Below are 15,209 nucleotides of genomic sequence, written 5' to 3' on the forward strand. Positions count from 1 at the left end.
GTCGTTTTCACAGTAGGACTGCAACCGGTGGAAGTGTCGCCGCCGCGCGATCAAGACGATAATAATTTAACGGAGGCGGCGGATCTGCAGACAAACTACCTCAAGAGAGGACGCGGTGTTTCGTCCTACGAGAACCTCGTCGTGAACAAGTTTTGCGATTCGGAAGCGGATCGGAGACGGAAATCTTCGTGCGATCTAACGGATGAGGTCCGGGAATCCTCTCGATGGATCGCCGGGGCGGACTCGAGTGATTCCGAGTCCGAAGACGACGAGCGACGCTACAATTACTTCGATTCTTTAAAAGTTCCTAAAACAACTCGCAAGATCACGGATCGAAGGCCCTCCGATTACCTCCTGTCTTCGGTCGCTAAGTGCGAGAGGACAGAGGAACCGCGTGATGACGTGGAAGATCTCGAACGGGACTCTTTCAAGAGGACGACTCGTCGCGTCGACGATGAGGAGATCTCTGTCAAGATGACGGAACGGGAGCAAATAATGCAAAACGAGGTCCCGAATCCCAGCGGTAATTTGGAGAACAAGAGATCCAGACGACCCAGTCGCCGTTTGTCGAGACCGGGTATCTTTGACGTCAATGTGGAATCGTACGCGATTGGCAGAAACGCGGAAAACATCGGGAACAATAGTTTGGAGCCCTCGTCTTGCCTTCTGACACCCATCGTGACGATCACGCCGGCTCCGGGCAAGCCGGGCACGTTGCACCGGGTGGCCAGTGTACGCAGCACCAGCAGCTACATCAACACTCTCAAGCACCGGATTAGCAACGGCTCTCTGTTCAGGTATCGCGAAGAGACCCGAGCGGCCAGAATCAGCGCGCTGGTAATCGTAATGGGCCTAATCTGCTGGTCACCGTACGTGCTGTTGAGCGTGATTAAAAACTTGCCACAGTACTCGGATTACATGTTCCCGCACGAATACGACGTGGTCGCGCTCAGCTTTCTGATCTTGGCCGCTTACGCGAGTCCGCTGCTCTTCGGCTATCGGTCTCGCCGGGTGAAACGGGAGCTGCGCAAGTTCTTCTGCTTTCATCGCGAGCTCTCCTACAAGAACAATCGCAGCCTGATGGCGAAGAAGGTGCTAAAGCGCCGGCACAGCAGTACTCTGAGCCACCTGGAGATGGATCACCGTTACAACATCTTCAACTGCGTCTACGGCAGGAGCAGGTGGCCCAAGGAGAAGGTGCAGTTCGTCCAAGTCCCTGACACCGCTCTCGCCGTGGAGACCTGCAGGAGCAGTTTTTCCAGCGGCGCTAGCACACAGATCTCCAGCACGTCCACGGAGGAGTGTTGAATCGCAATGAATCTCGCGAAATTGCGCAGAGCTCTGCGCGTCGAAATCGCGAGAGAACTGATTCCTTTGATGTTCGTTGCGATCACACGGGAGAAAGAATACGCGCGATGCAGAGGGGGACAGCGTAAATTATGCCCGCGTTTACGTACGTGGCTTGAGCTCGTCGAGGGACTTGGAGCGATCGAGACAATAAGTAATGTGGCCGGATGAAAGGACGGTTTGCGTATGTTTTGGTACGTGGGTCGGCATACTTTTCAAACTCGTCACGGTCTTTAAGTGTTTCAGAGATACCTTTTATTTTCGGACAATGTGGTGTGAATGAGACCGAGCGACGCGAACGTTTGTGTTCCGAGCAGTCGGCGGCTCGTCTCCTTACGTCCTCGACTCTCCTACGTGCGAATCCAATTGCCACGTCAAACACGTCTTTCTTCCGACAACACATTCTTTCGCTTGTGCGTAACGAGGCCTAATTTGGCAGAATAAAAGTGCACCGACGCAATCGTTGATTTCGAAAACGACACGGGTTTGGAAACTCGACGTCGCGCGTCGTCGCAAAACCGAATATGTAATATCGCGTCGGCACCATGGCCGTAATCAAAATAAACGCATAAAGTCGTTGCGTCTCGCGTATTGGCGAACTGGCGCGTAAAACCGCTATTTGATATTCATTAAACGGAAGTATCCGTTTTAGTATTAAGAGCATTATCGCGCTCAAGTCGTCAGGTGTTAACCGGCTCGAGAAGTATTAGAGTTCGCCGAACCCGAAAGGAGGCTTTAGTCTTTACGCTTATTTACGCACTGCATCCACGTACTTTCTCCCCTCTCTTTTCTCCCTTCGTTTCCTATCTGCGTTTGTCGGCGTAGTTGCGGCAGCATCGTCTGGCGCACGCAGGTAGATGAATCTGGTTGCAGCGGCGTGCACTCTTAAGCTATTTACATTACGCTATTTATTACGCAGAACGTCGAACATGTGTCGTCCGTACGGTTCTGTATGTAGATATGTACACAGCATTTCTCATGACAAGACCTCTCGCCGAGGCGACGCCGTGCCCCGTCGAGAGGGCACCCTTCGCGATTCCTTTTGTACATTACAAGTGTAGAGATTCGTTTATTTATATTAAATAATTTGTACATAGAAAGATGAACGGCGAATCTCAAGCGCTAATCCGTATCCCGTACGTACTACGTAGAATTATTCGCATCCTGTGCCCAGCGTTTTCATCAGCGTGGTTCATACGTACAGCAAAATGTACGATACCGTCATTACCGTTTTGTATTATCCGCCATGGTGAACTCGAACAGGCTGTCTATGACATGTGATAACACCAAAACCAATATTAGCCACTTAATATTAGCTTAATATTAATTTATGTGACTTTCTCAATAAAACACTTTTTGCGAGATACAATACGCTCTGAGTACATGAATGCACGCGCGTGTGCGTGCGTAAATCATACACCTGGATCAATCCTAATAGACGTTCCTAAAAGCAGATTGCTAATTGCTTAATCTCCATTCAGTAGATACTAAGATCTTTATTTTTCTACAAAAATTACACCTGCTGCACACTCTCCGTTACAGATTTCTATTTTAAGAACGCAGAACGCATCTTGAGGATTCTCGGAGTTTATCAAGCTTTTCGTAAACTTCTTTATCAAGAGCCTTACGTAATCTGCCGTGCGCACGTGAATGTTTTTCAACGCGCCGCGCTCAAACAAAACAGAGGTCTTAATTATCGCAGTTGTCGCTTGGTAAATCGCGCCCTCGCACAATTTCGCAAGTCTCGGGCTCGGCATGAGGAACTTTAACCCATTAACGTCCGATCGACGAAAGACGTAAAAAAATATCTCACAAATACGTCTGGTATTCTTCCACCGTAAATGAAAACATATCAATTGTATCGATTTCAATTTATCAATCGTCGGCGGCGTGGGACAATCTTGTTGTAACAAATCTTCGAATGACGTTAATGGGTTAACGCTGCCAATCCTTAGCTACGCGATTCGTGCCTGCCAATATAGCTCGAGAGCTCGAGACACTATTTACATTACTCTCTTTAGAGCAAGAGCCTCTCCCGGCTCATAACCGAGAACGTTCGTAGATCGGCGGCCGCGCCGGAAACGTCGGCAACTCCAACGTTGGCAATTGGCCATCGTCGTTAGTGAATGTGCTATTGTCGTATGCCGGCGGTGCTTCCTTGTCCACTTTTCTCTCCACCTCCGCGGGACTGCCCATTAGGAACATGGTCAAGAAGAACATAATGGAACCTACGTACAAATTATCATGATACTATCGTCCGACTGCGCGCTCTCTTCCGCGATCAAAGACTTGCGAGAGCAGTTTTGCTGGTCGTTTTTCGTAGCTGTTTATGTAGATATTCGTCAATGTTTATATGGTAATAATATCAAGGTTTGATTTTATAAAAATTGTCGGAACTTCTGTAAAAAGCCCGACGGCACAAGCGATTGTGAACGCGAACGATTTTACGGTATATAGCAATAAGAATTAATTTTCTATTTTATTACTTACTGATGCCGTAAGCGCCAGCGTAATAGATATACAACGATTCCCGGAAACCGATGGACATTCTGGTAGGCTCGACGAGAATCGGTAAATTTCCACCGATGTTATTCATGACGAACAGGAAAACGCCGACGGTGGTCGATCGCAGCTTCAGAGGAACGATCTCCACCACGACGGCGAACACTATTCCGAACCACATTTCGGCTGCAAACATGAACGACAAGACTGTTAAATTCAAAGGCGATCTGTATGAAATATATATATATATCGATATCTTATCGAATGTTTGAACTGATTTAGAGCATTTAATTCCGCACACAACGTCGCTTCTTACCGAAAAAATAGGAGATCGCCAGCGTGATCATAGCCCAAAGAGGATTGAAGTATACCGAGCCGAATGCGAACGGCGTCGCGATTAACTGGCTGATCGCCAAACACGCTACACGCGAACGAATCCCCATTTTCGCCACGAACTTGTCGCTAACTAACCCACCGACCACGACGCCGATACTACCGATAACGATCGTAACAGCGAAAAGCCACCAGCCGAGATCGTAGTCCGGAAAGTAGTCTCTGTAGTACAAGTCGCAATTGTAAGCGAAGCACAGGCCGCCTGAAAAAGAAAGTGACGATTTAATTCTGTTTGCGTAAAGCGTCACATGCATGTGATTGGAAAAAGATTGTGATATAGATTGGAAGTGAATCGCTCGATCGAAGAGGGAAATAAACTTGCCAATAGGAATTTTGCGAAAGAACAAAAATTGTCTTCTTGTAACGATTTGCAAATTTAGTCACAATCGAATAAAATAATTTCAGATAATTAGAATAAATTTCATTTCGAAACGTCGAAGAGAGGCTTAATTACTGCTGTTAGATTTAACTCGTTTCCTTCTTTAGATCGACAAGATTCGAACATAGATTTTAGTTTTATTAGACAAAGTATTCAGAGAGAAGAGACGAAGAGAGTGAGTATCACGGCGAGGCGGATTCGTCGGATTAGTGCAAACTCGATTGGATCGCTAATGTACCCTCGATATGTATCTCAATCCTTTCGCTTCAAGGTATTGCCCTTTACCGCAATGTCTGATGCTGGCGGCGAGGCATAAGAGAACAATGCGCGGTTGTAGTAGCACTTTCCAAACCGACACTTGTTCCCCGTCGTTGTTGGTCGATTCCTCGCCGACCACTTTTCTTTCCGGCTCGGTCAGCGTCAGACCGGTGAGGACGGCGATGATTAAGCTGATCACTCCGGCTCCATAATAACAGACCCTCCAGCCCTGCCAATTAACAGCTCAATCTGATTAATTCATTAATCGTTAATTTAATTAACATTAATTCTTATTGTCTCTGTATCTCAGTTAACGTTTAATTTATCCTTGTTGGTATTATTTGCGTTAGTGTTCAATCCTAAAAAATTCGAACTTTTTACGCGTACTCTTTCACGTCATCGTCGGAAATATTTCATTAGCACTATCGGTGCAATTCACCGTGACCTTCATTGTGCTTTCCTTCCGCGCGGAAATGATCTCGGGATGTATATCGAGCAATTATTCGCCGGAACACGTTGGTTTTGAAAAGCCATACAAAAAAAGGGAGAGAGAAAATATAATGCAAAGGAGACAATGTAAATCGGATATTAACTCACCAGATCCCAGGCATTCAGTTCAGGCACATAGCGACCGATCGGAAAAGCGATGCCGTAACCGCCATAAATGCCCCAATTAAAAATGGACATGACGAGGCCCCGCTGCTTTTCCGGGAACCAGTCTGACAGAAGACCAGTCGCCAGCGGATTACATCCCGCCTCCCTGTAATATTCGTTCGGATTTTAATGTAACATAACGCGGCGCGATCGATTCGTTTTGCGAGCGAACGGCCGGAAGTGGAAGCGGAAGCGCTGTTGGTTATTACCCAGGACTTACCCCGCCGCGTGGACCATTCGCAAAATAACGAGCTGCCAGTATTCCATCACAGCCCCGCTCAGGATGATCGCGATGCCAAATACCAGAGTGCAGACCGTCAACATCCTCACTCTAGAACGAGAGAAAAAGAACGTCAAAGGTATAGCAAAAGCTCGACACGCGTAATTAAATTGATTCGACCGGCCTACCTGTTGTATCTATCAGCCGCGACGCCCAAGATGATACCCACGATCGTGTAGACCGCGATGAAGCTGGGCCCCGCCAAGATTTGATAGTCCATACCGAGGCCATTGTAATTCCACTCGCAGTAATAAGATCCATTCAGTTCCAGGGATCCACAGCTGCGGCAACAAAGAGCGCGTTGTACGAGCGGATCGAGCGGTAAGCGCGGCGCGATGACGAACGCGATAATTGCTGCGTCGCTGTGCAGCGCAAGACCTCGATCCGTGTGATCGATGATCGATTTGCCCGTGCGATCACCGTGCAAATCGCATACAATTCGTTTACACGAGGATTCTTCTCGTATCGTGAATCACGCGAAAAAAAATTATTCGCGGCACCTGCAATTAGTAGTTTTTCCGGAACGTTAACGACATATAAACGACGGCTTTCGTTCAATCGCGGTCGCGGCGGCGCGGCGTCGCGTGTCCTCTCGCGATGATCTCGTAACAGTATATCTCGTTTCATTCTCGACGCGTGACTTAGCGGTATTAAGTCGCGCGCGGTGAATCAATCACCTACAAGGAAATCGAGTTGTCGCGGGAGGAAACGGCAATCTAAACTATAATTGCGCTTACAGTTACGCGCGATTCTCCCGGCGGGACGTATTCCCAGCTGGGACTTTCTGGAGTAGGTGGCATTAACGACTAGCGAGACTCACTGCGTGGAATTCTTCGCGACTTCGCATTTCACCGGAAGCTCGGCCACCGTCAGCGTCGTCGAATTAAATTGGCAGGCTATGTCGCCGTAGTGCAGGACCTCGGCGATCGCTTTGCTCGTCACACCTTGCCAGGGAAATCAGATGTCGTTTAATAAAAAAGATATGTGTTAAATTAGCGACACGTCGCAGGTGAAAGAATCAAATTCTGATAACGAAAATATTATCGCATAATGTCGATTAATGTACACAATCAGTCAAACTTGTCGACTAATGCGCGCATAAATTAGATTCATGAAGAAATACAAAGGATGCGGTTGAGACTTACCTATCAGAAAGTGACCCAATTCTGCCAGAACATAGCCGAGCGACACTATAGCCAATGCGTAAGGCTTGTAGAGAAATGACAATTTTTGCATGACCGAGCGAAACATTGCTTCAATTGCTTGACCTGAAAAATGCATATCTCGAAGAAGAATTCCTTCTCATTTACATTGCAAGATCGTACGCCGTGCAGGATTATATAATTAGCATGCGACGAGAATTACGGTTATCGCATTCGTCGGCGAAGATATCAGCCATCGCGCAATCGACGCTTTTATCCGCGATCTTGCATTATTCGGATAGAATGCGGATAAACGTTGCCACGCGTGCACGTAATAAATTACAATGGATTGAATTGCGAGATGTCAAGAGCGTAGTGGCATCTTCAAGCGCGCTTCGCTTGGGAATTCTATTTTTAAGGATTCCCATAGCAAGAAATTCTTGATTTATTACGTTAAGTTAGGTTTGTAATGTAGTTTTCTTAGAACGCTATTACGTCTAATCTTTTCAGAAGGAAAAATTGCCGTTCTTATCGTTTGCCGAGTCGCTAGTCGCGTCGTTCATGAATATGAAAGATGCCGATCGCCTGTCACGTGTGCGTTCATCGCCGAAACGGGTACGGTACGACGCGACTCCGCGATCGGAAACGCAGCGCGGTAAGACTGCCGTTATGAAACTGCTTTTATTATTCACGCCGATCGATCGGCAGTATCGGCACAGCTGTTAAGCATTCTAATTTCAATATCCTGGCCGAGGTAGCCGGCTACGCCGGTCAGTACCGGCAATCGTTCAAGGTCTTTCCACCGGTACGATTTACGTATAATGCTGTATTGCCGCGAGAGCGGCACGTTGCATCGACCCTAAAAGTAAGCGAGTGCAGACGCGAACGAGTTCCGCGTGACACGTTCACCAGCTCCGGACGGGTCCGGGACGCAAACGGAGAACGGTCTAATTGGATGCAGGTGGTCTTTGTAAGAAATAATCGCCGTGCTAGGAAGATTTTTGCCAGTAACGCCACGAAATGCGCGGACGCCGTTAAATTTTTTTTTTCAAATACTTTATTCCATGATTAGCGTTTGTCGCTTTACATGGATTGTTGTAGAGTATGGATTGTTGAGACTATTGAGATACATAATACAAGTGATATATAGTATAATACAAATGAGATGACGTGTTCGGATGGTTATCCCTCAAAAGACTCCGTGCTTTTTGGCACCAAGTACTCCGTCGGGTCCTTTTTGCCTTTCGACTTATAAATAACATTAAATATCATTCAAAAAATTCCGCAAAATTCATGGATATTCTTTGAACTTTCCTCTTTTAAGCTGTGATGTTGGTTTCTAAAAATTTTTTTTCTTTAATAGTTTTTTTTTAGTTATTAGCATAAAGAAATTGAAAAAAAGTGATTTTTTTTTAAATTTATAATAAATATAAAAAATGAGTTTCAGGCTCAAAAAAATATAAAAAAAGATATTCAGGCTCGTATTTTTCGGGTGGACGAAAACGACCCGACGGAGTTCTTTGAGGGTTATATTTAGTTTCGAGAATACGATGATGTGTGGAAAAAGGTTGTTGAATCATTACTTTAATTATAAAAAATATATACTATATTTTGCTATATTTTACTATATGTATTTGCAGATACGGTTTATCAATTGACGACTTAATTTATAATAATGCGCTATATACAAATTGAGGCAACATAGTTGTACAAACATTGCAGCCGAAGAGGGATACGTAACAAATATTGAATTGTGTTAAAGACTTTGCGCTACGTCGCAGATTTATATAGTTTTTTACGTCATAGTGATACTTTGCGAAAGATTGGGGTTAAAGAATCAACGATCATTAAGAACGACGATCATTAAGTAAGGCGAGGCAGATGACGAGCGTAGGTCTCGCACGTGTCACGACCGACACGTGAAATCTCGCATAACAGTAGAAATTACATGATCGTCATCGTTATCGTAATTTTATGTTGACGTCATTCTTTATCGCGCGCGCACGAGTGTCGTCTTCGGAAGAGAAGCGAATGGAAAGAGAATCGCGTAATTACGATCAGCGAGCAGCGCGTGGACTGAAAAGCTCGTATTCTCGTGCACGCGCGCGAGAAGCTTAAGACACCGAGCCTCATGCCGGATTACCTTGAACCAAAATCGTTGAGATGGAACGAAAATTATCATTCGTGTATATCGTTAATATCAGAACGCTTGTCACAATACACAATGCTGCATGCTGCCCATGCCGGTCGCGATAAAACACGCTTTAACGGCCGCGAAGCAAAAGGAAAGAAAAACATGAGGTCAGCCAGTTCGTTAATCGTTGACCCTTGGCTTTCGCATAATTGTATTTTCCTAATTACTTTACTCCGTTTTAATTTACGTCGCGCACGTAAGTTGATTTAATAAATTACGTAAGGCGAAGATGAAGCTGACGAAGCTAAACGAGAACGTCATAGGGGCAAATCGATCTCGAACAAAAACCGTTACGCTTCGCTAGACAAAGCGGCGAACGTGGAGAGATGACAAAGGTATTTTCGAAGAAACGGGAGAGATCGACGAAGGAGCCGTGACCGTTCGCCGAATGTCTCGAATGGCACGGTCATTTCAATATCATCAAAAAAACACGCGATTAGACACGCTTGAGGAATTCGTCCGTCGATTTCCGTATAGTTAACTGATCGGTAGCGAATGCCAAGGTGTAACAAGGTGTAAACTTGGCAGTGAGACGTCGAGTCTCGCGATACTCTCGAAATGTTTGCTTTAAATTACACCGACAAATTAGTTTTTTTTTTTTGCAACGGTTTCGATCGGAGCTGAAGGAACTGCCTCTGTCAGCGACGAGGCTCGCTCGACGTATGGATTGCGAATCTGTAATTCAATCCGCTGTAATTACACGCGCGAACGGCGCGCTGATACAGCCGACGATAAGCAAGCGAGGCATAGTTATTTGCCTTATTGTTAGTCAATGGGAATAGGTGATATCCGTCTTGGTGATTTGTCGTCGGACTATTGTGATTGAAGGGCGTAAATGCGGTGTACATGCCGATCATCGCAGTAACGCGAGAATCGTCGCAGGCGAGGCAGAAGTTATTGAAATTATTGTGCTATGATTTATAACGTAAAAATCCTTGGCCGCGGTCGCGCGCGACGGGTGATAGATAGATAGATAGACATAAATAGCGTCGTAATGAGCGGGTGTACTACATGAAATTACGCGCGGTATCTTTTCACGGTATCTTTCCGCGATGCGAGGTAAAGCTGAGGTGATAAAAATATCGCCGAGAAAATCGAAATTTTGCGTTGATTCTGCGTTGATGCACAGAGAAAAAGAATATTTTTTTATTTGAAAATATCTTTAATTTTAACGTGGAAACCTTGAAATAAGATTATATTGAGTTAAATTTAAATGAAGAATACTTGGTTGAATGAAGTCATTATATAGTTCAACCAAGAAAAAAAGATCGAAATAAAAAGTTGAAACTCTTATAAAAAGATTATAGTGATTTTACTTATATACGAAACAATCTATATCTATATCTTCTTATATAAGAATTTCAACTTTTTATTTTAACATTTTTTTCTTGGTTGAACTAAATATAACTTTATTCAACCAAGTTTTCTTCAAGCAAGTTTAACGCAACATAATCTCATTTCAAATAATTCGAACGAAAAAGTCGTTCACAATTGTGTCTCCGTGACAACCTGAAAATCGACCAACTCTTAATTAATGATCTATAAATCAATAATCGCAGAATATTATCTATCAATTGATGCGGACGATACTGTACAATTTTTCATGATTTTTTTTTGTCTAATTATATCTTGTATCATTCGTTCGACGGTTAATAATCTTGCAAAGCGTTTTCTTTTTTTTTTTATAACTCAACATGCAGCGCGGTGAGTATAATATACAATTAATCTTCATTGCGCGAAATTAATGCTGTTATTGTTGCGCGCATTATCGCATTATTGCACATTACACGTATATCCACGATTAATCGCGGCGAATCCATCGGATAACAAATTCGCGCGGGGAGACATATTTTCAAGGAGAAAAAACTCGCGAAAATTCTTACTAAGACGTGACATCATCTGCCAATCACAGATTACTTTGGATCGTTTCTTACAATTAAAATCTTTGACTGAACGGATTTCAAACTTCCACATCTCGGAGAATTGAAGATATCTTATCAGAATCTCTTTTCGAAGAATCCCATTGATTGGATTTTTTGCAAAAAGAAATCGAAATGTTATAAAACGATAATAAAGTGATCAAAAGTCTGACGCCTAATTTTAGAATCTGGTTAGAAGCTTAATCATTTTTCAATATTTGTCATTGTCATGGAAACTGAGACTTGAAAAAACGAACGTTGCTTTTAGAAGGTGGCTTCGCAGATTATACAATTGCGAAGTGTATATAGAAAACTAAAGAAATGTATGATGTTGTTTTGTATGTATGATTGCAATATCTCAGGGGGGTATATTTATGTGATAAAATATAACTCGTATCTATAATATCTTATTACTCAGAAGTGCCATTAACTCGCGTTACATCAATGCCAATTAAAAGGCGGTACTTAATGACAGGTAAAAATCGTTCCGCAACGTCATGACGAGCGAGACGAACGGGTGCGTCAAAAAACTATTTATTGATAATAAATGACCGCGTAATTACACGTTCTCAGAAACTCGTAGATTCCAGATAAAATCCAATCATTGCCTCTATAATTTCACAGTTGATAGACTGAGAATCGCCGCTTCGAAAAATTCTGCTAGAAAATATCTATGTACCTGCACGTAGTTGTAGATATACTTTTTGTGTGCTGGCATAGCTCAAAAATTCGCGATAATCCTCATTCATGCAGCTTTGCGCTTCGCGATACAGAACGCAGAACCTCACCATATTATGTACTGTGCGTTCACGCGTTGCCAACAATTAGCGTAAGAATAAAAAAAAAAGGAAGAGCGCATCGAGGCGAGACGGTGTATGCATCCTAGCTGCTCGAATAACGCTCGAATACAACACGAGAAGAACTGCGGACAATAAACAGCGAATTGCGTGGAATACGAGATTAGAATTGCGAATGAATAACTTATATTCGAACCGCACGTGTGTCTGAAGATATGTATCTTTCCGTTCGCCGAGATGATCAATGAGACAATCCGCCGGGCGCCGTTGTAATCTGTCTCGCGGCCTGCATTTGCACGACGATTTTCGTGGGTATATATTTTTACGGCAACGATTCAACTCCCGGCTCTCCCTTTCGATACATTATTTATACATCGCCTCGAGAGGAGAGTTCGCGCGCGCCGTCGATCGATTAAAAGCCATTCGCCGTCTCGCTTTCCCCGGGGTGGAGAAGGGAGGAAGGAAAAAGGGAGCAGCTTCCCATGTTTTCCGGCCGATTGGATTTAATGATTTTTTCCAGCGTCAGTCGAGAGATTCCGCGGGACGACGGACACCGGCGTCGTTTATACGGGAGATGCGTTCCGCGAAGCGTGCAAAAGCGGCTCTTACGAGTCTCCGGCGGCGACCTTTCTTCGGTGAAAGTTTTATACCGAGAGTAAATGAAAAATATAAATCTCCGACGTTTTTTTTTTTTGGCGATTAAATTCCCGAGCGTCTCACGACACACGTTGTACCCGATATCGCGATCTGAGTTCTCGTTTCTTCACTCTAAATAAAATAGAATTTAATTACATAAAGTAAACTATGCGTTCGCCTTCTGCAAATAGTCGCAGACATACACACGGTTCCGTAAACACCCAATCGCGATCAGAGGCGGGATTACGGTAGCAGGAAAAACCGGTAACTAAAGTAGGCAAGCGGAATAGTTGTTATGGATGAATATCAATTAATAAGCTATTTAAAAACGTTGGATTCTCACTTCTAATAAACATATATTACGTAAAACGTTATCTATCAAATTCACAACGGTCACTGCTTATTGCATATCGGCTGCTGATTCATAGTCGTACGTATACTAATCCAACGTGATACCGAATAGATTTATGCGACGTACATTTATCAGCCGCGATGATTCGATTAGTTACGAACAATTTACTGATTATTGACGTTCGTTGCGAACGTTTACATTTACGAGCATATTTCTTTATTTTTTTTTCTTTGCCTATAAACGCGCATTTGTTATTCCTAGAGATCTAGACGTGTACTACACCATTCACAAAATTGCGAGATTGAAACTACAGTGCAATAAGACCGAAATCGCAAAATAAATGTTAGGACAATCGATCGACGCCACGTGAAATATTTGATACGGATGCGTATAATCTATCGCAAATCGTACAATTCGCAAAGCTATTTACAAAGCGGCCGCGCGGGAGGGTTTTAATTAGAGACCTGCGCTAAGTTGAAGGCTGAACGGACATTATATGGGTGTAGAACGTGCGTCGGCATCCGGATTGGACGCGGATCTAACGGGCCTCTAAGGCATAACGCGGTTGTTACGAGCCTCGCAAATAGCGCGGAACAACAGTGGAATAGCAGCGGCGGCGATAATCGCGCTCGCACATTAATTAATTAATCACCGGGGCCACCGAGATTGCGATCGAGAGCGAGAGTTGAGGACGAGTCGGATTCCAATTACACGGAGCGAGAGTAAATTTGCTCGTTATTCGAACCTACGAATTGCCAAGGGTTTTTGTTATCATATTGAATGAATAATAGATAATCATTGAAAGAAATAATAGATTTATTTTAATTCATTGTAGTTAATCTTTTCGTTATAGAAAAATCGAGTAAATGCGCGAATGTAATTATTCACGTACGGATACATGCGGGGATTTATATTCCTGCCTATTGACATTCCTAGCGTCGTATAAACAGCGCGGAACAAACGTGACAGCCGCGCGAATACGATCCTTCGCATATCGTTGTATTACGTATGCACAGATTCCTATGTATTGTCTTTCCTTCGCACGTTTACTCGATTTACTTTCACCGCACTTTATCACGTTCAGCTCCAATTCAATTGTCAAAATCTGGCTCGGCGAATATTACGGAGAACGATAACTTCAAGTTATTGCTGTCCAGCTAATTTAGAATCGGTTTTGTTTTCTCTTAGCGTGAAAGTATGTGACCTATCAGATCTTCATGCTTGATGTTCTGTTAGAATGGAATGATCAAAGAAATTGAAAGGAAGGAAGGTAGTAGTTTATAAAGGTACTCTGCGTATATCACAAGATATCGCAATATGCTGTTAGAAAAAGCGCTCGATCCAAATCTCCGGAATAAAAAAGAGAGAGATATGAAATCTCGCAATATCCTTATATTAAACTTCTTTTGGCGGTTTATCTTTTATCGATTTACTTCCTCACTCGCCTCTCAACAAATGGCAAGCGGAGGAGCTTACATGTTCTTTTGATCGCCCGTCTTTGAAAAGGGCGAACAATATCGCCGTTTTCAACTTTAAAATTTCGTCAGAAATTGTGACAGGGCTTGAGCTAGAGAGTACTCACGAGTATATCCTTTAACGAGTAAGACCGCGGCCGAGATCCTCGAACTTTAGAAAGGATCGGAAGAAATCCACTTCTCGGCACTGAATCGGCCGCGTGACGCGCGACGACGAAGGGAGAACCGGAGGAACCAAGTAACGAGAGAACGGAACGGTCCCGCGGATCGATCCCTCCGCGTGCAGGAGGGTGGAGCGTCAAATGAGGCGCGAGCCGGTGACCAACGTACATTTATAAGAAAGTGTCCAAGGATCGGGCCTTCCTTCCGTGCGTCTATTGTAAGTGAAGGAAGTAGGGGACAGGACTCGCGATATGGTGTACACACACGTGCAATTACACTTGGCCACGGTGGGAGACCACCACCACCACCATCATCATGCATCACCACCAACGGCGGGGATACTCTCGATCTTCGATTTTCAAGGTCGCGCCGCGACTTGACCGCTTGCACCTTACTACTCGTGTTACATCATCACTGCTAGAAAACGACGCGGGAGAGCGGAGAGACGCCTCGCTGCGGAAACGTAGGTAACGGCGGAGTCCTTCGGAGCGCGAAGTCACGCGCGTTGGCGGCAGAAGATGTGTATCATGGGTGTTTCATCCGGATAATTAACGTGCCCGTACTTGGAGACGCTTACGCGAGAATGTAATAATCTCTTAGCGTATTTAAAAGATAATTTATATGGATACCTTATAGGGCCTCGATGGCATTTCACTCAATCTTACCGTTGTATATTTTATCTCTGCTACTTGCGAAACGGTCCGGCGACTCCTGATGAC

General features: G+C 44.2%; 1 protein-coding gene across 2 annotated transcripts; it reads right to left on the reverse strand.

Moving 5' to 3' along the window:
- Positions 1 to 2,828: 2,828 nt before the first annotated feature.
- LOC139819083 (hexuronate transporter) lies at positions 2,829 to 15,174 on the reverse strand. Of its 2 annotated transcripts, none has more exons than XM_071788256.1 (10): positions 15,156 to 15,174; positions 6,959 to 7,081; positions 6,634 to 6,757; positions 5,942 to 6,094; positions 5,754 to 5,864; positions 5,477 to 5,639; positions 4,907 to 5,108; positions 4,166 to 4,444; positions 3,838 to 4,035; positions 2,829 to 3,575 (listed from the first exon to the last, which is right to left on the reverse strand). In XM_071788256.1, the coding sequence occupies exons 2-10, from the start codon at positions 7,062 to 7,064 to the stop codon at positions 3,388 to 3,390; spliced, it is 1,524 nt and encodes a 507-aa protein (XP_071644357.1). In that variant the 5' UTR covers positions 7,065 to 7,081; positions 15,156 to 15,174; the 3' UTR covers positions 2,829 to 3,387. The 2 variants fall into 2 exon arrangements, with proteins under 2 accessions (XP_071644357.1, XP_071644356.1); XM_071788255.1 differs by lacking the exon at positions 15,156 to 15,174 and adding an exon at positions 14,436 to 14,720.
- Positions 15,175 to 15,209: the final 35 nt, after the last annotated feature.

The sequence above is a fragment of the Temnothorax longispinosus genome, chromosome 9, assembly GCF_030848805.1.
Source record: "Temnothorax longispinosus isolate EJ_2023e chromosome 9, Tlon_JGU_v1, whole genome shotgun sequence".
Classification (NCBI taxonomy): Eukaryota; Metazoa; Arthropoda; class Insecta; order Hymenoptera; family Formicidae; genus Temnothorax; species Temnothorax longispinosus.